The sequence below is a fragment of the Manacus candei genome, unplaced genomic scaffold, assembly GCF_025592945.1.
Source record: "Manacus candei isolate 608988 ecotype Guabito, Panama unplaced genomic scaffold, ASM2559294v1 h1tg000002l, whole genome shotgun sequence".
In the NCBI taxonomy this organism is placed as follows: Eukaryota; Metazoa; Chordata; class Aves; order Passeriformes; family Pipridae; genus Manacus; species Manacus candei.
The window spans coordinates 2,599,657-2,622,874 of NW_026138050.1; the positions used below are offsets into that span (position 1 = coordinate 2,599,657).

General features: G+C 52.7%; 2 protein-coding genes across 2 annotated transcripts; both read right to left on the reverse strand.

Annotated features, from left to right (window-relative positions):
• Positions 1 to 4,668: 4,668 nt before the first annotated feature.
• DRG2 (developmentally regulated GTP binding protein 2) lies at positions 4,669 to 14,236 on the reverse strand. The gene is made up of 13 exons (XM_051778862.1): positions 14,094 to 14,236; positions 12,562 to 12,722; positions 11,316 to 11,405; positions 10,143 to 10,203; positions 8,994 to 9,084; positions 8,535 to 8,607; positions 8,303 to 8,393; positions 8,026 to 8,123; positions 7,077 to 7,153; positions 6,338 to 6,426; positions 5,433 to 5,491; positions 4,956 to 5,009; positions 4,669 to 4,866 (listed from the first exon to the last, which is right to left on the reverse strand). Exons 1-13 carry the CDS (start codon positions 14,155 to 14,157, stop codon positions 4,780 to 4,782), a joined length of 1,095 nt encoding a protein of 364 aa, XP_051634822.1. The 5' UTR covers positions 14,158 to 14,236; the 3' UTR covers positions 4,669 to 4,779.
• Positions 14,237 to 16,834: 2,598 nt separating this feature from the next.
• Positions 16,835 to 23,177, reverse strand: GID4 (GID complex subunit 4 homolog). Its single transcript, XM_051779031.1, has 6 exons — positions 22,701 to 23,177; positions 21,473 to 21,532; positions 20,512 to 20,619; positions 19,826 to 19,927; positions 18,690 to 18,820; positions 16,835 to 17,570 (listed from the first exon to the last, which is right to left on the reverse strand). The coding sequence occupies exons 1-6, from the start codon at positions 23,121 to 23,123 to the stop codon at positions 17,507 to 17,509; spliced, it is 888 nt and encodes a 295-aa protein (XP_051634991.1). The 5' UTR covers positions 23,124 to 23,177; the 3' UTR covers positions 16,835 to 17,506.
• Between the last annotated feature and the right edge of the window lie 41 nt (positions 23,178 to 23,218).

Consider the following 23,218-nt stretch of genomic DNA (forward strand, 5'->3'; position numbering starts at 1 on the left):
GCTGGGCATGATGCTGGCGTGCACCCAGGAGTGCTGGCTGGCAGCCCCGGAACCAGGTCACAGCCCTGGGCCATCACCTCAGTCCCAGAGCCAAGCCCAGGAGCCTTCCCAGGGCAAAACAGCCACATGGAAAAAGGAGTGTGGGGAAGGGGTGGTAGGAGACCTGGGGCAGAGAGTCCTGAGGGGAGGGGGCATTCAAGGGAGGCTGCTCTGCTCTGGAGGGCCGTGGAAACATGGGGCTGTTGGGAAGGCAGGAGGCAGAAGATGAGATGGGGGGGATAAAGGCAGCAAGCACACAGGTAGGGGCAGGCAGGTACAGGCAGGGACAGGCAGAGGCAAGAGGACACCACACACCCTGTCCCAGAGGATCTGAGCTGCAGCGCTTGCCTAAGGACCAACATCACACACAAAGGTCAGTCTGGCCAAGGCAGTGTGGCACTGTGACCCCAAGGGAAGTGCCACCCAGCTGGGGGACCCGCAGCCACTCACCTGGGGTAGCCAGCTCACCTGCACGGCCTGGGGCTGACCCGGTGCTCCTGGCTCTGCTCCTGCCAGGGACCATCCCTCCCCCGGAGCCGCGGGACCATCGGTGCAGCAGCAGCTGCAGGACCCAATGCATATTTGATGAGGGCTATTATTCTCATCTCCACTCATGAGCGCAGGGATGGGAGCTGATCTTCCCTCGGCAGAGATGGGGAGGGGCAGGGAGGCAGCGAGGGTCCTGTCCTCCCGTGGTCCCTGTCCCTTCCCTGGTGATATAGCTGGACAGTCCCACAGCCCCTTCCCTTCTAGAATACAGATCTGCACTTCAGTGTAGCCCAGATGTGAACAGCTGGAAAATGGCCCTGACCCATTCCTGCCCCCAAACCAATGCGAGTTTAGGACAAGAAATCACTGGGACATGGGAGCTGGGGACAAATGCACACCTCCACACCCTTCTTCAAAGCTGGGTTGGGAGCAACCAGCTCCTGAGGCTCTGGCAGCCTCATACCAGCAATACTGAACCACCCTGTCCTTCTCAGGCAAGCAGGGCATCTCCACCTCCCTTCACAAAGCTTCCTCCTCCCCATCCCAGCACTGGGTTCCCGCATCCCACCACACTGGGGACCATTTTCCTGCAGTGATGGAGCCTGTGGCTCTCCCAAATGCGAGGGCAGCAAGAGCATCCTGCTGCAGCACCCGAGCCGGGAAAACCTCCCCACTTCCTTCTCCTCCAGGCAGGCACGTCCCTGCCATAATGCGGTGGGTATTTATTATGCTGATTCCTCAGAACTGCGAGGGCTTAACTGCAAATTACAATCAATAGCCCCAATCCCCTCGGGGCAGCTTCATCATTTAGCAGGCGCAACCAGAGGAATTCAAAACTATTTGCCAGCCATAAATCCTCCTCCCCGCAGCCCTCCCGAGCCGGCCCCGCGCCACCCGATGGCTGGTTGGGGTGACCCTTGTCAGCATTTGAGACAATTAAGCTGTCACTGCCGATCGTGACTCTTATATACAGCCCCGAGCGGCACTTGGGGATGTCACCGTGATGGGGTGAGGGGAGCTGGCTGAGCTGAGCCCGCCGCAGCAACCATCTCTCATTGAATTAAATGAATGTATTTGGAGGCAGAGTCGCTTTTTATTACCTTGCAAACGATTCCTGACTAAATTAATTTATAAGAAGGGTGTTCAGCCAATCAAACCTGCTTGATTGCCTGGAACAGGCATTTTAAAGAGAGCACGCCTGGGGCCGCCGCTGGTTCCAGAGATGGAGGGCGGCTGATGGGCTGCAGCGAAGCTGATCCGCCCCGCTCCGCACCTGGAGCGCTGTGCTCAGCCAGAACGGCCCCGGGGATGGGGCAGGATGAGCACAGCCCTCGGGGAAGAGCAGGAATGAACCTGGAGACGGCTGGAAGAGCAGGGGAAGGGCAGGAGCTGCAGCACAGAGCATCAGCTGGACTGTTTGAGGGCGGCTTTCTCCGAGCATCACCCAGCCAAGGCTTCCCTCCTACAGCACAGAAATGCAGGGTGCTGCTGTTTTGGGAGCAAATCCACAGCTTTTGCCTCTACCCACCCTCCCAGAGAGAACAGCTCTTCCCTAAACACACAACAAGGAGTCTCTGAGCACATCTCCCTTTGGCAGCTCCCCCAGGGAGCTAAGGGGGGTCAGGCCAATGCATAGAAACATCACAGAATCACCACAGAACCGTTTGGGTTGGAAGGGACCTTAAAGCTCATCCTGTTCCAAGCCCCTGCCATGGGACACCATCCACTAGCCCAGGTTGCTCCAAGTCAAGTCCACACTGGCCTCAGACACTTCCAGGGATGGGGCAGCCACAGCTTCTCTGGGCAACCTGTGCCAGGGCCTCACCACCCTCACAGGGAGGAATGTCCTCCTACCATCTAATCTGTATCTCCCCTGCCAATTTAAAACCAAGCTCTTTGTCCTATCACTGTCTGCTCATGTAAAAATTCCCCCTCCACCATTTTAATAAGCTCCCCTTAAACACTGAAATGCTGCAAATTCCATAAACCCCAGGAGACTCCAGTACAACCCCAATGCTGGAGCAGATTCTCCCCTCGCCCCTTGGATCTTGCCTCCTCAGGATTCAGAGATGTCCATGGAAACCCACCCCTGCACGAACTGCAACGTTTGCAGCTTTTTAACATCAGTGCAGAACAATTAGGGAAGCGCCTGGAAGAAGGAATGCTGCAATTAAATGGTGCATTTTCAAGTGCAGCTATAAACTCGCTGCCAGAAAAGCTACTCTCACTGAAAAAAGAAGTTGGCTTCTTCTAGCTTCACTATTTTTACTTCATCCCCATTCCAATTTTAATCATGGATCAGTTCATTTTGAACAGGAAAAAATGCCCATTTTCCTAAATGAGGCTAATTAGGCAGAGGGGGTTTTAACGATATGCTAAAATCAATTTGGAACCCAAACACAATGAGGTAGCACCAACTACCCAAGAATAGGAATTAGCAGGTAACACTGTGCATTCAGCCTCACACCAAGCACCTCCCCAGCTCCCTGCACTACCTGGGCTGAGGATGAAGCCCTGTCAGCAGTTCTGGCTGCCCAGCTCCATGCTGAGCCTTGGCAGCCTCCAGAATTTTGAGGGAGAAGTCAGAAACTCAGGGACAAAACGAAACCAAAAGTCTTTGTGAGGGCAATTCTGCCTGTGTAACCTTCACAGGAAATGGGAAGGGTGAGTTAATGTGCTGGAACAGCATCCCACCCAGCACACACCAGGAAAGGCCTGCTTTCCATTGCCAGCTCAGGGATAATGTGGATAATTTGGAGCTCGTTCCCCACTCGCTGCCTCTGCATTCAGGGTTTCCTCTGTGCTCCAGCTGTGAACAAAGCCAGGAACAGGGAAGAGGACTTACAGAGTTCAAAGTCACCTCCTTAGCTTGTGTGTATAACATCTATTTATCTCCCATCACCAGCCTCTTGCAGGCACTTGACCTTCTACTCCCCCCTACAACCTCCTGCGACAGCATCCAGGATTCCTCGGGTGGCTGGAGGTAAAACAGAGCGTTAGGAAACACAGCAAACCATCCACCCACCGTTCACATGAAATAGCAACTTTTTATTTTCTCAAATAAAATAATCCTTCCATTTCTGCTCCATCAGGTTGTGAGGGGTGGGGAGGAGCAGGGAGGAGCCCTGCTGAGACAGGTGTCACACCTGTCCTCACAGTTGCTCATCCACATCAGACCGAACCCTTTTTCAACGAAAGAAAATAAAAGCTATTGGCAGCTCTTGATCCCTGAAGGCAAGAGCTGTCCTCTATCAGGCACTCTGAATTATTTAGCAACGGTATTCAATGGAAAAGCATGATTAGAAAAATTCCAGACTTCTGATGAACAATATCCAGACAAGCAACAGTGTTTAACAGGGCTGGCGTAAAACCCCATGGCATGGGATGGTACCTTGAGCTCCAAAGAGCTGTGACTGGAATTCAGGGGCATGGTTAAGAAGAACTCCAGCTTGGGGATTAACAGGCAGGACAACTCCTGCCCAACAGAGGAGGAAGCTCCCAGGGCAGCTCCTTGATGAGTGATATGCCAGAAGTGAATCCTCACTGCAGACTGTGGCTCTTGGATCGTACCCTGCTGCAGTTTGGCCAAGATAATCGTTCATTAACAGTTTAATTTCTCATCTCTCAGTACCAGTTGGACCAGGATGTCCTACAAACCCCACTGCAGGGCTAGGAGAGGCACAGAGTGCCAGGTTTTAATGTTAATTGAGGTGGGACCGTTATAAATTGGGGCTGTCTTGGCTGCAGATGTGTCCAAGGAGCAGGGGAGGGAGAACTTGAATTCTGTTTCAGATCAATGCTTAAATTAAGTGAATGGATGAGCAGCAAAGCATCAGCAATGTTCTCTCAGCCCAAAGCACAGGGCCAGATTGGTTGACACCAACCCAAACACTTTCCTAGGGAGGTGAGCACGTGGATCCCTGTGCAAACCCTACAAGAGGAAGGACACTGCTGGATGTGGGAACTGTGTCCTAGAAGAATTGGCTCCCTTTTAATTTTTAAGGAACATTACTTGGCCTGAAACACTGTGAGATGGAAACCCATCTTCCCCATCCCCACCTGCAAGCACAGTAGCCTTGTTTTCTGCCTTCTTCCAAGAGAAGGAGCTTCACAGAAGCTTTCTTGGCTGTGGAACACGTCTCCCTTTTCCTTTTTCTTTATTTTTTCTTTTTTTTGTGTGTGTGTGTTTTGTTTTGTTTCTATGTCAGTTCCAATTGCAGTGATTAAAGACAAGGCCAGGCACCAGCAGAGTTACTTCTTCACGATCTGAATGACATCCTCATGCTCCATCATATGGGTTAAGCCCACTCTTTGAGGGCTGTACTTTGTGCTTGTCCCCTTTAAAGCAAAAAGTGAGGAAAAGGATTAGGAGAAGCCCAGTCAGAGACACCTGAGGACAGGAATTCCATTAGCTGTCAAACACTTACCCACACCAAGGCATATTTGAACTGGCTGGCTAATGATCTGTGAATCCGATGGCACTACAAGACAGACAGGCAGAAGGTGAAGTATTTAGTGGCATCTCTTTGCAAACAACTTTTTCAATATTCAGGAACTAAAAGACATGAAGGTCTGTGTCAGAAATTACAATAATGACTTTAAGAGCCAGTTAACAGCACTTGAAACAATACAGAACAGACACAGGAATCACTAGCCCACAAAAATCCCCCTTCCACTGCTTCCATGTGCTTTTCACTGGGCTGCTTTCAATAATTATTGTTTAAACCTTGCACAGCAGCTGTGAAAGAAACCTGAGGCAGATAAAAATCAATCAAGGCAACAAAAGGAGAAGCCCAACTAAACGCTGACAGGTCCTGAGCTTTATGAAGCACAAATCACAGCAGGCCCAAGAGGAACCTGTGCCTTCTGCACACAGGGAAATGTAAAACATGCAGAAAAATTACCACATGCTCCACAGAGGCCCCTTTCCGTAGAATAATGGCATCTGTAAAGTCTGGTCTCTCTGTGGAGAAGCAGAAGGGAGGGGAAAAAGCATGGGATTTTCATCAAGTGTGTTCTAATATGCTGACTATCTCACATCACCCTGCACTTACTACTCCCAAATTCCTCCTCCCTGCTCCCACACTGAACAGGTATCCAGTGGCTGAAAGCATCAAATCAGTTCTTCACTACCCTCAAGTGCAGTTCCTCACATCACAGCCAGCAGCTTCCTCACAGCCCACCTGATCCAACTCCATCCAGACACTTGACTTACGACAAACAAAACTACCCAAAGCAAAACACACCTGCTCAAGGAAAACCAAACTGCCCCAGATTTCAATGCTTAGCAAGCTCAGAGAAAGTTCCTTCATCTCCCCATACCCACCCAAGTTCAGCTGTTCACAACCAACCTGGAACAGGTTATAGATGGGCCTTTATCACTGGGAGAAGCTGCAAGTAGGTTATAAAGCAAAAGGAGGATCAAAGGCACTGCCAAGGGCATGGGAATCATCAAACTACTTGCAGTAGGATCAGGAAACTTCTTCTGGGTTGTGATGGGCTGAACTGTTCATCACAGCGTGCATAACAAGGAAGAAAGCTGTGAACTTGCACACTTTATTTCCTTGTATCATCATGCAAAGACTTATTAAAATTCAGCTCTTGTAAGACAGAATAGGAGGGCTGTGGGGGGATCCACACATGGCAGGATTAGATGGAGCAGAAAGCTCTTCTCAGGAGCTGAAAGCTGGTGAGGGAGAGCATAATTCCAGCATTTCCAAGGCACAAGCCTGGCTGGCAGCCTGTCTTTCTTTGATGAGTAGCAGCCTTTGTGCTTTTCAAACTTTCTGTTCAGCTCATGGTCACTTACGTCCTCGTTTCTTGGTATAGATGCAGGTAAGTGCCAGGTATTCCCAGAGCTTTTCCAGCAAGTAATCCAGGTTCAGTTTCATGCCACAGCTGCAAAACACCAGGAACATCTGTTGTGATTTAGAAATCCAGGAGAACAAGGTGAACTGTCTTATCAAAGTGCTGGGGAATGAGGGAAGAGTCTTTAATGAGGCCAGGAAAGGAAAAACACAAGGTGAAATGGCCTTAAGCCAAAGGAGGGCAAGGTTAGAGTAGATACTAGGAAGAAATTCCTTACTGTGAGGGTGGAGAGCCCTGGCACAGGTTGCCCAGAGAAGCTGTGGCTGCCCCATCCCTGAAGTGTCCAAGGCCAGGCTGGAAGGGGCTTGGGGCAACCTGGGCTAGTGGAAGGTGTCCCTGCCCATGGTAGGGGGGTGGAACTGGATGAGCTTTAACCCAAACCATTCCATGATTCTATGAAATAAATCAGGCTTCCAGAAGGGTGAGCAGCTTTGAAGCAGCAAAGCTCCATCAGAAATATCAGCACTTCTAAGGAAACAAGCTAGACTGGAGACAGCATGGAGAAGCCAAGCTGCCTGCCTCTCCAGGGGAAGAAAGTCTGGAAAAATCTACACAGCAACACTGCTTCTCACCCCAGCAGCCCTGGGAGAAGCCACTTTCTGGGAGAAGCTGGAGGAAAGGGTGTGAAATGACCCAGCACACCATGAGAGCAGCACAAAAGGCAGTGTGACAGCTCCTACCTGATGACAACACTGTGGGGCCTCCGAGCAAGACGATCCACTTCCTCCATGGATATCTGGTCAATCTTGTTATAAACCTAAACCAAAGGGAAAACAACACAGCCCTTAGGAAGGCAGTTCAGCAACACTATAACACATGCACAAGGTAGTTCCAGCAGCTGAAACAGAAATGCAGATCCTGTCAGAGGGTAAGCCAAGGCTCTCAGTAAAACCAACAGTTAAAATTCAGAAGCCTGAATATAATTTTTGGCCTTTTAAAATTCTCCCTTTGGGATGGCTTGGAACACATTCTCCTGTGGTTTTTATTTCATACAGACCCAGTGGCTACAAACAGAGCCGTTAAGGGAACTCTGGCACACAAGGGACCAGCAGTGGAAAGCCGAGCACGGAGTTGGCAGTAGGGGAATTGGAAGTTCCACACATGGGATCAAACCCCCAGCACCAGGACTGGCAGCTCCGCTGCTCCAGGGCAGCATCAGCCACAAGAGGGCCCAAGGAACACACACAGCACGGCTGCATATCCAAAGCTTATAAAAAAACTCCCCGTTGACCCATTTTCCACCTCTTAAACCTCAAATTGTTATTGTTTTAGGAGCCAGGAACAAGGGCATGGGGTGATAGGACTAAGGGGAATGGCTTTACACTGAGAGGGCAGGGTCAGATGGAATAGTAGGAAGAAATTCTTTCCTGTGAGGGTGGGAAGGCCCTGGCACAGGTTGCCCAGAGAAGCTGTGGCTGCCCCATCCCTGCAAGTGTCCAAGGCCAGGTTGGACAGGGCTTGGAGCAACCTCGGATAGTGGAAGGTGTCCCTGCCCATGGCAGGGGGGTGGAACAAGATGAGCTGTAAGGTCCCTTCCAACCCAAACCATGCCATGATTCTGTGAAGATCCAGTGTTTCTTCTGGCAGAGAAAGGAGATGCTGGATGTAACAGAAGCCCAGGATACTCACATAGAGGCAAGGCATGTAGACCCTGTTGCCTACAATCACATCAATGAACTCATCAGGGGAACAATCCTCTCTGAACAGGACCTCAGCATTGAAGATTTCTGAGGTGAACATTGTCAAGGCCCAAATCCCAACACAATTCTGCAACCACTGCGAGCCCCAGGCTGAGCTCCCTCAGGAGAACCAGCACCAAAGTGATACCAAGGCTGTCCCACAGCAGGAACCACTGGAATCATGACCTGCTGATGGCTGAAGGGTCTCCTGCTTCAGGAAAGGATACTGTATTCATGGAGGATGAGCTGCACCAGCTTCTCGGAGCACTGAGTCAACGTGACAGTGGAGTTGAAGGAGATGCCTCCACCCTTCTTGGGCTACAGGAGGCAATGGAGCAACATGAGAATATTCTGCAAAATCATCAGCCCCCCTCAGCCTGTGCAACACGAGGGGCAGCACACAGTGAGCTGGCCTTTGAGCAGGCAGCCAGACACCTGCAGGAGCTCAGGAAGCCTCACCTTGAAGTAGATATTTGGTTTGCTTTTGTTCAGCCGGATTCCTACAGATTCCAGTTCTTTCTCCAGCAGGGCCCTGCAGGGACACTGCATGTCAGTACCTGTGAGGCTGAGCGTGGCCAGGTGACACCCAGACCTTTCCTCTTTCACTTCTGTGTTGAGACAGCCCTGCCAAAAGTTTTCACTACAACCTAAAACCCACCTAATGCAGGCCAGAGTCTGTGGTGGAGATCCTGGTTGACATTCCCATCTCTGACAGCCATCCTGTGGGAATGATCCTTCAGCTGAGAACCTAAGCCAGTCAGCTATGATGCTTCTCATAGAGTACAACCTCCATCTCATATCTAATGGCTCAAGCACTCATTCCCCAAGTGCTCTCTACAACCCCTCAGGGAGCTGTGGCACATTTCCTGGGCACATGGGAAGCCCTAAGCCCACCCCCCTTGCCCAGCACACACTCACCTCTGCACCTCCCCCTTGGTGGCATCCAGCATCATGATAACAACATCTGCTGTCCTGGCAACAGCGATCACCTGCCGACCTCTGCCCTTCCCTGGGGAAACAGCAGGTGGATGTGCATCAGCAAGAGGAAACAGCCATGAGTTCCATGACAGATGGGGACTCCTGCCCTGTGCAGCAGCTTGGAAGCAATGAAAAGGGTCCTGCAGGGCTGCCCTGGCTGCAGTCAATTGCTGGGGGCCCTGGCCCAGGCAGCACAGAGCTCACCCACAACAGGGACGTGGGCCTGGGACACCTATGCAGAGGGGTTACACTTTCTGGTCAAAAAGGAGAGAGATCTTATTAACCAGGCCATGCTCCTTCAAAAAGAAACCATTAGGAGATCTTCTAAAGTTTCCTAAGGCATCTTCTGGCACTGATCTCTTCTCTCTGGTGACCAGTGAACAGACCTGAGGGAACAGCTTCCCCTGTGTCAGGGCAGGCTCAGGTTGGATCTCAGGCAAAGGTTCTTCCCCCAGAGGCTGGTTGGGCACTGACCAGGCTCCCCAGGGCAGTGGGCACAGCCCCAAGGCTGCCAGAGCTCCAGGAGGGTTTGGACAATGCTCTCAGGGACAGGGTGGGATTGTTGGGGTGTCCTGTGCAGGGCCAGGAGCTGGACTGGATGGTCCTTGTGGGTCCCTCCCAACTCAGGATATTCCAAGACTCTATGATTTCCTAAGCTGTCTTCAGGACAATGACAATGCAGAGAGACAAAGCCAATATCTCTTCCCAGAATCAGGAGTCATGGGAGGACTGGCAGGAATTCAGGGAATTAGTCAAATGAGGTTACTGTTTAGCTGTGATTCCTCCCTCCACCTCTCCAGCATCTTTCTTTAGATTTCCTCAGTACCAGAAAACAGATGAGCCAGATAACACCCAGGCAAGGAGGTGAGAAGTGACTGGCTGGCTTTTGGCTCCCACCTCCTTCTGCTACATATAGACCCTTATGTCAGCTCAGGGATAGGAATTGTGCCTCACATAGGATCAAGGACTCTAAGATTTGGAAAGCCAATGTGGGAACTCTTGGCCCAGGAAATCTGTGAATGCCTGAGACACCCAGGGGCACTGCTGAGGGCAAAGCCCTCCTTTCCATGAACACAGAGATGGGCCAACCTTGTGCTGCTCCTTCAATGATTCCAGGCAGATCCAGCAGCTGAATATTGGCTCCTTTGTACTGAAAAGGAAACAGAAGGATGGGAAGTTGAAAGCTTTTTGTAGGGCACCTGAGCTGCCTTGAAAGCCCCAAGCACATGCTGGGGTCCGAATCCTGTGGAGAGTGGAACTGGATGGAGCTGGCAGAGCAGGGGAACTCTGCACAAAGCTGATATCTCTGTTCTGAGGCAACTTCCAGAGCATTGCTCCACTATCCCAGCTGTGCTCAGTGCACACAGCTGTATGTGAGGTCCTGACCCCCTAAAGCCTCCCGTGACTGCAGCTGGACAAAGCACCAGGAAAAGAGCATTGCAGTCTTGTTATCCTGAGCTGGTGAAGAGGAAAGGAAAAGAAAAACAGCCCTTACTTTCTTGGTCTAATGAGAAAAGTCAGTAGTGAGCAAGTGCCACATCTCCTACTGTGATGGTTCAGAACTATTCAGGTGTGTTGCAGGTCTTACAATACCGGGGGAAACACAGGAGGTTCCCATTCCTCAGATCTGCAGGGCATTGGCTTTCAGCTCACAGCTGTGCTTGGATGTGTTACACTATTTATGTCGCTTTTCACACCAATACAGCTACTTTCATTATTTAACTCCCCTTTCCATCCTGACCCAGATTTCCTCACTACTCTTGGACACTTTTCAATTTGATATCCTTTATCATTTGCTTTACTGATGGATGCTTAGGCCACTACTAACAAAACTCCTCAAGGACAGGAGGAGCTGCATTTTGTTTCAGAATTGACCACAGTACAGATTGCCTCCTTTAAAGTTTCATTAAAAACAAATCTGTCAAGGTTTGCAGCCATCTGGTCACTGGCACCGACAGCAGTTATACAAACTTCAGTTGAGCACTGTTGTATTGCTCTGGTCAGTCAAACAGCAGCACACAAATCTTGATGAGGCAGTCAATCCTGAGGAGTTATGGAGTTTAGGGAAGAGCTAAATCAGCACTGCAGGCTGCAGAAGCCCTGAAACCCCAAGCACTCAAGATCTCCCAAAGCTTAAAGTGAAATTCAGCAAAGACCTTTGGATGTCTCTGCTCCTTAGTGGCACACATAGAACTGGTGCACACACTTACATAGCTGGGTTTCCAAACACTACTATGCCAAAGGGAGGAGAATCCCACTTACCTCTATGACTCCTGGGATGCAGGTCAGTGTGGTGAACTCGTACGACGCAGCTTCGCTGGCGGTTGAGGTCATTAAACTCAAAAACGTGGACTGAAAGGCAAGAGATCACCACCACTAGAGACAGGCAAGTGAAAAGGCAAAACAAGTGGCACCAAAGGGCTCCTCAGCCTGTGGGAATTATGGCTGTTCCAAGGGAGTGAGGTGGTGACACTGTCATCAAACGGAGGTAAATCCTGTACTCCCCCCTCTCTCCTCAGCAGTGGTGGGGTTGGGTAAGAACAAGTCTCAGGTCATTACCCCAGAGCACAGAGCATGGAATCAGAGAATATCCTGAGTTGGAAGGGACCCATCAGGATCAAAGTCTAATTCCTTGTCCTGCCCCAAGAATCCCACCCTGTGATTCTCCACACAGATTAAGGAATGTTTCCCTAGCTCCAACTTTCAGCTCCCAGAGTACAAAAACCTCCTCTGAATTCACAGCAAGAAGATCAAAGATGAAGAAAACATGGATATCAGGTTGCCCAGAGAGGCTGTGGCTGGCCCATCCCTGCAAGTGTCCAAGGCCAGGGAATTGGAGCAAACTGGGAGAGTGGAAGGCATCCCTGCCCATGGCAGGGGATGGAACAAGACCATGGAATCATGGAAGAGTTTGGGTTGGAAGGGACCTTAAAGCTCATCTCATTCCAACCCCCTTTCCATGGGCAGGGACACCTTCCACTAGCCCAGGTTGCTCCAAGCCCTGTCCAGCCTGGCCTTGGACAGTTCCAGGGATGGGGCAGCCACAGCTTCCCTGGGCAACCTGTGCCAGGGCCACCGCACCCTCACAGGGAAGAATTTCCTCTGTATGTCTAACCTAAATTTCTCTTCTTTCAGTCTGAACCCATTCCCTTGTCCTGTCACTACAGTTCCTGATGAACAGTCCCCCTCCAGCTTCCCTGGAGTCCCTTCAGATCTCCACACAACCTTCCCTTCTCAGGCTGAACATCCCCAGCTCTCTCAGCCTGTCTCCATAATAGAGGTGCTCTAGTCCCCTTATCAACTTTGTGGCATCCTCTGGACTTGCTCCAACAGCTCCATGTCCTCCTTAGGCTGGGTGCACCAGACTGCACGCAATATTCCAACCGGGATCTCACGGGATGAGCTTTTAAATCCTTCCAACCCAAACCGTTCCTTGGTTCTGTGATTCCAAATCTGCTTTGCAGCCGCTGCAAACCACAGGAGCCTGGAAACACAGACCCTGACTGACCTTGCCCACGGAAGGAAACCCGATCAGTGCCACGCGGGCATCTCCTGATTTCATCACATCGAAGCCCTCGCCCTTGGCCGCCGGGGACTTGGAGGGTTCCAGCAGCTGAGCTCTGTACTTGGCAAGCTTCGCCTTCAGCAGCCCCAGGTGGTACTCAGTGGCTGGAATGACACAAACACAGCAGAAAGTTGCTGGTAATTCACTTCTGGAAGTAAGAACCTTCCTAAAAGTAGACGCTGCGGATCTTGGTCAATGCCTTCACCGCTGTCGGGCACAACGCTGCCCCCGGGGTGTTCTGTCACCTTTTGGGACACTGGGCATGGAGAGGAAACCTTTCAGGGACTGTACAAAGTCAAAATTAAGGGAAACGGCCAAAAACTTCCCCAAGTGAAAGGAGCAAGGCAAAGGGAGAGCAGGTGCAGGAATGAAGGGCTGAAGGGAGCCAGTCCAGGAGGGAGAGACCAGAGTGGGAAGAGCCACTCCTGGGAAAAGGCCCCTCCTCACACATGGTCATATTCAGCACTCCAAAACCACAAGATTATCTTCCCCTGCTCTTGACAACTTTTAGAGACACATTTAACTCAGAGCTCACATGTGTGGCAGTGCTTTACTGCCTCATTCTTAGCAGAACACCTGAATTCACACCTGATCCAGAAAAAATGAAGGCAGTTGTTTCCCTCTGTAACAGCGAAGGGCATCAAACCAGGAGCTTACAGGTTTTACTGATTTTTATTTCTACTATTTACTGCAGCCTAAAGCCCCCCCCCCAGCCTCCAGCAGCAGCTCTGGCAGAATCCATGGGGGGTTCAGTTCTCCAGGCCCCTCTTGAAATTAAAACATTTAAACACCAGCTCAGGGACCCCCCAGCAACAATTGTGGGGCATGGGGCAGGAGAGGGTCCCACCCACTCTCCCTCCCATCCCCAGGGCTCACTCTGCTCCTCAACCTGACCCAGCCCCCAATACCCCCCATCCAGCCCCCTGTGCCCCCACAGCTTCACAAACCACCCCCATCCTGCCTCTGCCACGGCCCTGACTGACACCTCTTCACATGGACCCCCTTTCAGCCCCCCATAGCACACAGCCCCATCTTCCCTCGGCCCCCCTTCCAGTCTCCCCACAGCCCCCGGTCACTGCTTTCCCCAGGACCCCCTCCCAGACCCCTATAACTCCCAGTCCTCTCTTCCATCGTACCCCTTCCCAGCCCCCCCATAACCCCCAGCACATCGCACCCCCAGCACCCTCTTCTGGATACTCAGCCCCCCCATAACCTTCAGCCCCCCACATCCCCACCCCCTTTCCCCTCCCAGCCCCCCAAACCCCACCTGCTCCCCCAATCCCTCATACCCCCAGCCTCCCATAACCCTTAGCCCTCTCTTCCCCTGGACCCCCTCCCAGCCCCCTCAGCGCCCCCAATACCCCTCACTCCCCTGACATCCCATCTCCCCATCACCCTCACCCACCTGCCCCCCCGCCCGGGCTGTACCCGCCCGCCGTCCCCGCGGTCCCCGGGCGCCCTCCCGCGCCCCTCACCTTTGTTCTTCTGCGTGCGGGCGATCTCCTTCTCGATCTCCGAGATCTTTTCCAGGATTCCCATGGCGGGCCCCGCTCCGCGCCCGCCGGAAGCGCCGCCAGCCCGGCCCGTCCGTCCCCGTCACGCGTCCGGGCCGGCCCCGCGCCCCGCGCGCTCCGCCCGCGCCCCGCGCCCCGCAACACGCGTTCCGCCCGCCGCCACCGCGAGGGGACCCCGGTGGGTGACACGGGCGGGGGGGACACGGGTGGCAGCGAGAGCGGCCGGGAAATGGGGCTGCGGAGGGAGCTGCTCGTAGGAAATGTCGCACGAAGCAGGGGGTGTCGAGGGGAGGCCTACGCGGGGCTGCCCCACTCCTGCTCCTCTAATTCAGGTGGATCCCGACAGGAGCTGGAGCCAGGGCAGGGTCGGGCTCTGCTCCCAGGGAACCAGCGAGGAGACAAGAAGAAACCGCCTCCAGGGGAGGTTCAGGTTGGACATCAGCAGGAATTTCTCCATGGAAAGGGTGGTCAGGCATTGGAAGGCACAATCCCCTGCCCAGGGAGGTGGTGGAGTCCCCATCCCTGGAGGTGTCCAAGGAAGGACTGGACCTGGCACTCATTGCTCTGGGATGGGGGACAAGGTGGGGATCGGGTACAGGGTTGACTTGATGGTGTTGGAGTTCTTTTCCAATGAAAACAATTCTGTGATCTTGTGAATTGAGGCCACCAGCAGCTGATGGGACTCCTGGAGAAGCCCTCAAGGGAGGAGATGAAGCACAGCAACGCCCTGGAAGCGGGAAGCGCTTTGTTGGACAAACACACACGGACACGGACCCTTTCAATACAGTTCATGTTTAATTTGGACGTTGATCGCTCCACAAAGCACCTCCTCGGCCCCCCCTCCATCCATCCCACACAGACACCCCTCCGCTCCCACACGGACACCACGCTGCAGCCAGCGCGGGCCAAGAGACACCACCACCTCTCCCAGCCCCAAACACCCCGTTCCTCACCTCTGCCCCCCCCAAAATCCTCCCCTGGGCCCTTCTCTCTCACCACACCAGGACATACGTAACGTTCCTCCACAGCTCAAACAAGTCAAAGAAAAGGAAAACCAAAGCCAAGGCTCTCAAGGAGGGAAAATCCACACCCTGACAGCCCCTGTGAACCCCTCGGCTCCTCAACCTGCTCTGCACCTGCCACGTGTCAAATCTAGACAGTTCTGGAATTCAGCTGAAATTCCCTTCAGGACGGTGGGAAGGAGACAAGCAGAGAGCAGGATGCTCCTTCCACACCCTTCTCACAACATTATCAAGTCTCAAGGAAAAACCTCAGAGGTTTTGGGATAGTTACACACGTTGAACACTCCCAGGACCCTCCTAACTCAGCTCCTGCCAATGACCAGGGTCAATTCACCTAAACCATGTCAGATATCCAAGCGTCCTGCTGGCACTGACAGCCCTGGGAGCACAGGGACACTGGTGCCACCCCCAATATTGCACAAACAGCTCCAGAGGGCTGGGAAGAGCCCTTGAAGCCAGGTCCCTGCACCCACACAGCACCTGGGAGGAGGCTTCACTCCCACCATGGAGCAGCACCACAGGTTTTCACCCCTAAAACCAGGACATCTCCCAGCACCATCCGTGAGGAAACCCCTCTCCCCAAAAGGGGCTGAGTTCCTCCGAGAGAAGCAGAATAAAACAGGAATGCACTTCCCAACTGCTTTGCCTGCAGCCCCAAATCATCTCCATGCTTCCCTACACGTCCATCTGCAATGGCCAAGGCACCACCACATGCTCCCTGGAAGGGCCAGGTCTCCCCCTTCTCCCCTAAGCACCTCTCTGTGGGGAGAAGGACTAATCCACGGAGCACAGCACGCACGAGGCAGCCGAATTCCGCATCATCTCCCGAGACCAGCCCGACCACGCAAGATCCCGACGTGGAATAGAGGAAAGGGGCTCACCAAGCCCTGAATCCTTCCTCGTTAAGGCTTAAACAAGCGATTCAACTGCTGCCAAAAAGAAGGAAGTTAATTCAAAAGAAGCAAACCCAAAGCACCTCAGAGGCTTCGCCCCCCTCTCCCGGGCGGAAAATCTGTCCTCGGCACCCACTCGTGCCATGAGCCTGCCTGGCGGGGCTTGGGTTTTAAACCAGCCAGAAAAAGGCAAACTGAACTCTCACAAAAGCCCCTCGGGTGGGACTGACACGGTAAAAACACAACTGAGGCCAAGTTTTAAAGTGTCTTTGAAAAAAAAAAACCACCCCACACGTCCGTACACACACACACACACACACACACACACTTTGGCACACGGAGCCTTAAGTTGTGTCACTTGGAACATTCAGAGTCAGAGGGAGCTACTGGGAAGGGCTTTTTTTTTTTTTTCCCTGTTTTGTTATTTTTCCTTGTAAAAAGGTGTCAAGCAGTGGTGGTGAAGCATGAAGGGTGAGGACAAACGCTGAGCGGTGCCAGGGTGACCCTGCTCAGCGCTTGCGCTCCGGTTACGTTCCCAAAGCTTAGCTGGATACATACACGGATACAAAAACACAGACATTCCTGGTTTTCAATGTGAAAACGGTAACATGGAATTGAGTACTTGTGCATTTGCCATAGGGTCCTTTGGAAAAGGAACCATAAAAATAGATATATTTTTTTTTTAATAAAAGTCTTTTTTTTTTTTGTCCTTTTTTTTTTTTTGTCTTTTTTTTTTTTTTTTTTTTTTACCCTTAACTTAAGTAAAGAGCAAATATACACCTACAAGCAGAGTTCAGATCCACTTTACTGAGAGCCTGGAAGTCCGTACATCAAATTTAATTCCCAGTGGCGTATCCAGACATGGGAACAGCTCCCAGCTCCAAAGGGCCGGTGTTCCTGGCAGATCTGCAGCTCTGGCTAACCTTGTTAGCCAGCAAAGCCTCATTCCAGCCTTACCTCAGCCAGCACTCCCCAACAGACTCCACAGCTGAGCCTCACACCCAGGACCTGGCTCTGGGAGCATTAGAGCTGGAAAGCCGGGCAACAAACCCAAATCCCAGCAATTTCAATCCACATCAGGATGTAAACAAGGAAAATATAAGCCCTGAGCTTACATTTCCTTATTACTCAGCAGCCAGAGCACTGATTCCAGCTACTGAGAAACAGCTTCCAGAGGAGAGCTGGGAGGAACTTCAGTGACAGAGAAACGAGCTGTGCAACAAGAAAGTGCATTAAAGTAGCTTAAAACCAGAGTAAAGATCAAATGGCCACTCGACAGGAGGGAGAATCAAGCTCCAGCAGCTCCTCAGGCTGGGTGAGTTAACATCCAGGCTCTCTCTGGCAAGTCCAAGGGGCAGGAGAGAAGAGTGCATTCCCGTGCTCCCACAGGGACACAGTTCTCCTGGCAGGCCATGTTCTCCTGCCCGGTTTGCTTCTGGGTGGTATCAGATCCGGACTGTCATCGGAATTCGTAGATAGGAGCACTGTGCTCAGGAACGTGAGTTAAATTCAATGACTGATACCTGGGAGAGAAGGAAAACATCGAGGAGAGGATTACAGGGAGCTCCTGCTGGCTCTTCTCGCCCCCTTTACAGTCTCAGAGGTGTTCAGGCATCCAACACCCACTTCCCACAGTGCCAAAATCCCATCAGGACTCCTCATCACTCTGTACAACTCCCTGACAGGAGGTTGGAGCCAAGTGGGGGTTGGTCTCTTGATAGGACAAGGAGAAATGGCTTCAAGTTGTGCCAGAAGAGGTTCGGGTTGGATATTAGGGAAAAAATACTTCACTGAAAGAGTGGTTAAGCCCTGGAACGGGCTGCCCAGGGAAGTGGTGGAGTCACCATCCCTGGAAGTGTTCAGAAAACAGGCAGACTTGCCACTTAGGGTTTAGTGGGAATGGGGGGATTTGGTCAAAGGTTGGACTCAGTTTTGGAGGTATTTTCCAACCCTAATGATTCCATGATTCCCACGCTGGTGCCTCTGAGCCACCAGCAGCCAGGCAGTGTTCCAGGTGGGCTGCCTGTGGTGGGGTTTCTTTGGACACTCTTTGAAATTCAACAACTTTCATGTTCAAACAGTGTTTGCTACAAGTGCAAATTACACTTGAGTCTTTCAAAGCTCAGCTCGAGGGGATGTGTCTCAAAGTCTCCTGGTTCCTTCCCTCCCCCTGAGAGCTTCACTTGCTGCTCAGGACAACGATCCAAGGGAAAAGAGCTCTCCAACAAAACCCCCACCAATTAGCCTTGACTGTTCCTTTGTCTTACAGCAACACCCCAAGGACCTCGGAATACAAAGCCCTGGTCTGACAGGATTTCTGCCTGAAGGGAACAACAGCCAAGCTGTTACATGTGAGAAAGCACCAAATTGCCTCTCAAAGCTCCCCTGACATCCTCTCCAGACTCTGTATCTCCCCCTCCTCCACCCTGCCAGCCCAAATTTCCCCCCCCTGTGCCAAAAGGGCAGCACTTCATACCACACCAATGGGCTGCCCCAAGCTCAGGCCAAGCACAGCCCACACCCCTCCCTTCTGCCCTGAGGTCCAGCCTGAACTTCTTGCCTGGACACTCCCAAGGCTGTGGATGAGCAGGACAGGACTCACAGCTTGGTTTGAGTCCTCAGGAGGCAGGAAGCTTCCTTACCATTCTGAACTCCTATGGTAGTAATAGCCCTCTATAGATGCTGCTGACTTCTGGAAGCAGATGTAATAGAAACCAGCAAAGGAAGCACCACTGATGTCCTTGATGGTGTGATCTGGGACTAGGAACTGCTCCTGCACACGAAATACAGGCTGCATTTTAAAATGTTGGTCAAATATAGCCCCACCCCACCCCAATCTGCCCTCCCAAACCAAATATTGGCACCCACTAACATGAAGACATTCCTGGCTGAGCACTCCCTGCACTTGCAACAGCCCAGACCAGAGACCAGAGTGTCCCTTCACCACCTGCCACCACAGGCATCTCACAGGGAAGTAGATAACTGAGAGCAGAACCAGTTTTAAGAGTACAGGATACCAGTTTCAGTTCAACACCTGCCCCTTGTGAACCAGTAGCCAATTGCAAAATCAGGAATCAGAGCCTGAGAAAGAAGGGAAGGCTCCAGGGAGATCTTACTGCAGCCTTTCAAAGCTTGTGAGGGCTTGTGAAAAAGCTGGAGAGAGACATTTACCAGGGCATGGAGGGACAGGACAAGGGGGAATGGCTTCACACCGACAGAGGGGCAATTTAGATTAAATACTAGGAAGAAATTCTTCCCTGTGAGGGTGGTGAGGCCCTGGCACAGGTTGCCCAGAGAAGCTGGGGCTGCCCCATCCCTGGAAGTGTCCAAGGCCAGGTTGGAGAGGGCTTGGAGCAACCTGGTCTAATGGAAGGTGTCCCTGGGTTGAACCAGATGAACTTTATGTCCCTTCCAACCCAACCCATTCTGTGGTGACTCTCTGATGATCCCAGCTGACGAACAGAGGTGCAGAGTGGCCACTCTACATCAAACATACACAGGCCCCACACCGTGGCTGGAGAAACCAATTCTCTCATCCTCTGAACCACCACCACGCAAGATTTTCCTGTTGTGTTTTCAGCCATGACTGCAGCCCTTAAGGACACAATTAGCTGGCTAGACACGAGTCACACTGCATCTTGCAAGTACAGTGGGTTTTGGGGTTGGCAGGGTGAGATCCTTCATTAAATCATCATAGCTGAAAAAGCTTTCAGGCACCACAAGCCTCTGCCAGTGGCTTGCAAGCAGCTCATCAGAGAAGGAGACACGCAGAGTTTACCTTCCATCTCATGAAGACATAGTCTCCATTTTTCAGATCTTCATAATCAAAGTCATCAGAGTTAAATGTTTTTGCATACTGGTAAAAAGCCTGGAACTTTCCCTGAAACAAAAATGAAGAGAAAAAAACCCAAAACAAAACAGGCTGCTTATTCCAGGACTAGAGCTCTAGTGCCAGCTGTTGTTTAGGAGGGAAAAACTACTGACACCCACAGCCATATCCAGGCTAGCTAGAGAAGCTCCTACACTTCCAGAGGAAAATATTTTGACAGAAGTATAATAAACACCAAAGCCTGGCAAACAACAGCAAGGTCGTGGCTGCTGCGGTCCCAGAGCACAACAGCAGCAACACCCTGCCCTGAGCAGACAGAGAGGTACCAACTGCCAGAGGGATCCCTCTCCCCTTCTCCATTCCATTTTTTCTTCAAAAATAAGGAGTGTGTTCTCTTAGGGGGTCAAGAGATGGGGATTGCTCCTGCTCCCTTCTAACCCCAGGGCCAGTAAGTGCAAAACAAGATGTCCCCTCCCTCATCACGGATCACAGCTTGCTGAAGTGACTTCCCAGTCGGGGAAGGAGGGAAACACCCAAAAATGAGAGGTTTCCAAGCATTTCTGACAGCTCTTCCACGGGCACACTTCTCCTCCAAAGCAGCTGCCCAGACCCACACGTATCCCAGATTTATTTACCCAGTGTTTACGATCCACATCTTCATCAGCGTCCCACTTGCGCGTTAGGAACGGGTGTTTCTTACTGATTATCTCACCTTCAAAGAACGTGGTGAGGGTTGGGTACTCCTGGGAGAGAAGAGAGACACAGGTGGGGTCAGAACTGTCACCTACAGACACAAACCCAAACGCAGACAGAGCTCCATGCACTCAGCAAAAAGCATCTCACAGCGACAGTTCTGGGAAATCCAAGGTCCCTCCTGCCCCACACCTCTCCAAGGCTGACTCCTCCACAGCCACAGCCTCCAACCTCTTATTCCAGCCCTTCTCTGCCTCTCTCTTTGCTGCATAAGGCCAGAAGGAGCCATGTCAGAGCTGAAATGCAGGGAAAAGTCTGGAGCAGCTGAGGGAGCTGGGGGGACTCAGCCTGGAGAAAAGGAGGCTCAGGGGGGACCTTCTCACTCTCTGCAACTCCCTGACAGGAGAGGGGAGCCAGGTAGGAGTCAGGCTCTGCTCCCAGGGAATACGGGACAGGACAAGAAGAAATGCCCTCAAGTTGTGCCAGGTGAGATTCAGGTTGGATATTAGGAAAAATTTCTTCACTGACAGCATGGTCAGGCATTGGCAGAGCTGCCCAGAGCAGTGGTGGAATCACCACCCCTGGAAGTGTTCAAAAAACATGTGGATGTGGCACCTGGGGACATGGTTTAGTGGTAACATGGTAGTGCTGGATTAATAGTTAGACTGGATGATCTTAGAGGGCTTTTCCAACCTCAATGATCCTTTGAAGCTCCCAGCTGGACAATCACCAGTGACATTTACAGCCAGCACCACTCCCCAGTGGATACCCATGATCAAATCCACAACATGCTCAATCCCTCCACTTCCCACTTCTGGCAGCAGCTTCTCCTACCCCACCAGGAAAAAAAAAAGAAAGCCTTTAAACAGCACTTTTTTGTGGTGTTTTGCAGTTAACACTCACCTCTGTAAGGCCTTTAATCTTCAAGTATCCACAGAGATAGGAGTTTTCCATATCCACATGCTAGAAAAGAGTGCAAAGTCCAACCATAAAAATAGGCATGAAGGTACACGGTTGATCCAAAGCAGCTTCTAACCCTATCAAGGATAATTTCAGCTTCAGCTGGTACAGCTGCCAGCCCTTTCCCACACCGAGAACCACCTGGAAAGGTCATTTACAGGTGCCCAGCTCACCTCTAACAGCCTCTACATCCCAGGCCTGTTTCCAAGGCAGCACCCTCTGCCCAGAAGTCTCCAGCAGGAAGCAAACCCCACTTTCCAGCCGGAAGGAATCCAACCCACAGTGTTCTCCAAGCAAAAGCATCCCTGGCAGAATCACCCACACACCCACAGCACTTTGCAGGAGGCCCTTCTCCTAAATCTAAAGCTTTTATGTCACCTGTCTTATGAGTTATCAGGCTGCATCTCTCTACTCTTTCTGTGCAGAAGCCAGGCAAGGCCTTGCCTGCTCCAAGCACCTCTAAAACCAGGGGATTTTCCAAGCTTTTCCCTGGCATCTCCAGGGATGTGAGTTATTCAGGGAGTGAGTTATTCAGAGAAGTGCAAGCCTCAGCTGTGAGAAAGATGGATCTTCCCCACCTGTGATCAAAGACCGGTGACGTTTCCCTGTGCTCAGCACGGGCAGAGCTGGCAGCCCCCCCTTCTCCTCAGCTGACACTGGCAAAACCAGCCGCGTTTTCGGCACAAAAAGCAGCGATTTTCCAGCACAAACCCCACAGCGTTTCTAGCACAGGGAGCGTGCAGCAGAGCCCAGCAGCCACGGGATACCCCCCAGCACAGCGAAACACCCCCCACCACCACCACCACCAGGAACGTGGGGGAGAATTACACATAAACGCGGCCCAGCGGGCATCAAGGAAATCATTTAGGCCGGGAAAGACCCCTCCGAGATCGAGCCCAAATCGCCAGACTTCCCTTAAAACACCGCCAGGGATGGCGACTCCGCCACCTCCCTGGGCACCCCCTTATGATGTTTAACGATGTTTAATGAAGAAACTGGCGACGGTACCGAAAGGATGGGGGTGATGCGGGTGCTGTCGCAAGGGGCCGGCGGGGCGGGAACGGCCACCGCGGGCCTGAGGCGAGCGGGTCCCCCGCTCGCCTCAGGCCCGCGGTGGCCGTTCCCGCCCCGCCAGGGCTCGTCTCGCCACGCCACGCCACCCCCCCCTCACCTGCATGACGACCTCCACCTCATAAGCGTTGCCTTTGCTGCGCTGCTGCCCGCGGAACTTGGCGCCGCTGTACAGCAGCGAGGTGGCCACGCCGGGCTGCGCCGTGTTGATGGGGGGCGGCGGCACCAGGCTGCTGGCGGCCGCTCCCCCGCCGGTGGCCGGCGAGGAGGAGGAGGAGGAGGAGGACGAGGACGAGGAGGACGACGACGACGACGACGAGCCGCCTCCAGCCCCTCCGGCGCGACGCCTCTCGCTCCGGACAGGCATCTCGGGGGGGTCCCCGGGCGCCAGCGTGGCCGGGGCCGGGGCGCGGCCCGGGGCGGGGAGGGGGGAGCACCGCCCGCTCGGCTCCGCTCCGCTCTCCCTCACGCCGAGGCCGCCGCTGGGTCGGGGCCTCCCGGCAGCGCCTCCGCGCGCTCCCATTGGCCCCCGCGCGCCGCGCGCCGATTGGTCGCGGGCGGCGCCGCCGCGGCGCCGATTGGTTGCGAGGCCGAGGGGCGCTGTTGGGAAATGTAGTT